The sequence below is a fragment of the Papaver somniferum genome, chromosome 1, assembly GCF_003573695.1.
Source record: "Papaver somniferum cultivar HN1 chromosome 1, ASM357369v1, whole genome shotgun sequence".
Taxonomy (NCBI): domain Eukaryota; kingdom Viridiplantae; phylum Streptophyta; class Magnoliopsida; order Ranunculales; family Papaveraceae; genus Papaver; species Papaver somniferum.
This window is the reverse complement of record NC_039358.1, coordinates 225,937,454-225,938,811: the sequence shown is the minus strand read 5'-3', so window position 1 is coordinate 225,938,811 and position 1,358 is coordinate 225,937,454. Positions and strand designations below refer to the sequence as shown.

Genomic DNA, 1,358 nt, shown 5'->3' with positions numbered 1-1,358 from the left:
GTTTGGAGAAGAAGAAAAGTCACTGTAAAGTCATTGTTATCCGTTGTATCCAATTATAATCCTTGAAAGTTAATAAAGAATTTATTATGATTACTTGAGAAATAGTCTAGATACATTGGAGTGTGGTTGTAGGATTTCCTTCAACTACATTTTTGGCGCTAGAAACAGCTTTGGGTGATAAATCCTGGTAGTAAATTCGTAGAATCTTGGAAAAAGTAAGATCTGGAAATTGAAGATGACAAGAATTGGATCTACTGTTAAACAGGGAACAACAACCAGAAGGATCAATAGAATTGCTGAGAGAATAAGAATTACAAATCTCGATCAACAAAAAGAAAGAGTAAGAGAAAATCAAAGAAACGAAAATCCAATTGGACCTCAGCGTGAACAAGAGCGGAATAATGATATTGATTATGATAAAGTGAGCGTTCATACTTCGCAAACAAGTTCAACTGAAGAGGAAATACAAAGATCTGGGGATACAGGAAGAATTGAGGGGAATGATGAGAATATGACACTTGCAGAGCTTAGACAAAGATTGATTGCAGAACGACAAAGAGAAGGTGAAGAGCGTGCGAATTTGATACGTCAGAATGATGAATTAAGAGAATATAATCTTAGATTGCAAGAGCAGAGATCGAGAAGTGCCACACGATCCAGGTCGAGATCAAGCAGGAGTTCATCAAGGCAAAGTCGATCCAATCAAGAAGATACTAGGCGAAGACAATGCATGGAAGAAATTGAAGAAAACATGCAAGTAGATGATAATCCACAGGACCAACAAAGAAGAAGGGATGTAGCTCAAGATTTGGGAACTAATCAATATGAGCATCCGCGTGAACTTCTACATCGCACACATAATAATTTCGAAAGATAAGAAGAGGATCTGAGGCAAGGACAAATGATATTGCATGGAAGAGAAATGTTGAGAGCAGGGGATGAACGAGAAAGGGAAGCTACACGTGTGAGCAACGAAAGTGACAGAAAAAGAAGAAGGGAAGAAATTGTAGAGAGAGAATTGCAAGAAGCATTACGTTAAAATAACCATGATAATCGAGTAAGGCGGCGCAAACGTCATCGCATGAATGATATAGAGCAGGGATGGGTTTCACCACAAGAAAGAGAAATATCAAGACATCGACATGATCGCACAGGTGAAGAGGAACGACATGATAGAGCACAGATTGAAACGAACACTGACAGGCGTAGGAGAAGGAGAGAAGAAACTGAAGAATATGAGATACAAGAAGCAATACGTCAGAATAATCATGAGAATATACTGAGGCAAGCAAGATTAAAAATACCTATGAGCAAAGATATATATCAAAGCTTCAATGAAGAAATTCTTAAAGAAATGG

At 37.8% G+C, this 1,358-nt stretch overlaps 1 protein-coding gene across 1 annotated transcript; it reads left to right on the top strand.

The window, feature by feature from the left end:
- Positions 1 to 235: 235 nt before the first annotated feature.
- On the top strand, positions 236 to 877 carry LOC113361981 (uncharacterized protein T05G5.1-like). The gene has a single exon (XM_026605022.1). The coding sequence runs from the start codon at positions 236 to 238 to the stop codon at positions 875 to 877; it is 642 nt and encodes a 213-aa protein (XP_026460807.1).
- The last annotated feature ends 481 nt before the right edge of the window (positions 878 to 1,358 follow it).

What these genes read in the sequence shown, in the direction of transcription:
- LOC113361981 (XM_026605022.1), top strand. Translation starts at nt 236, where the DNA reads ATGACAAGAATTGGATCTACTGTTAAACAGGGAACAACAACCAGAAGG.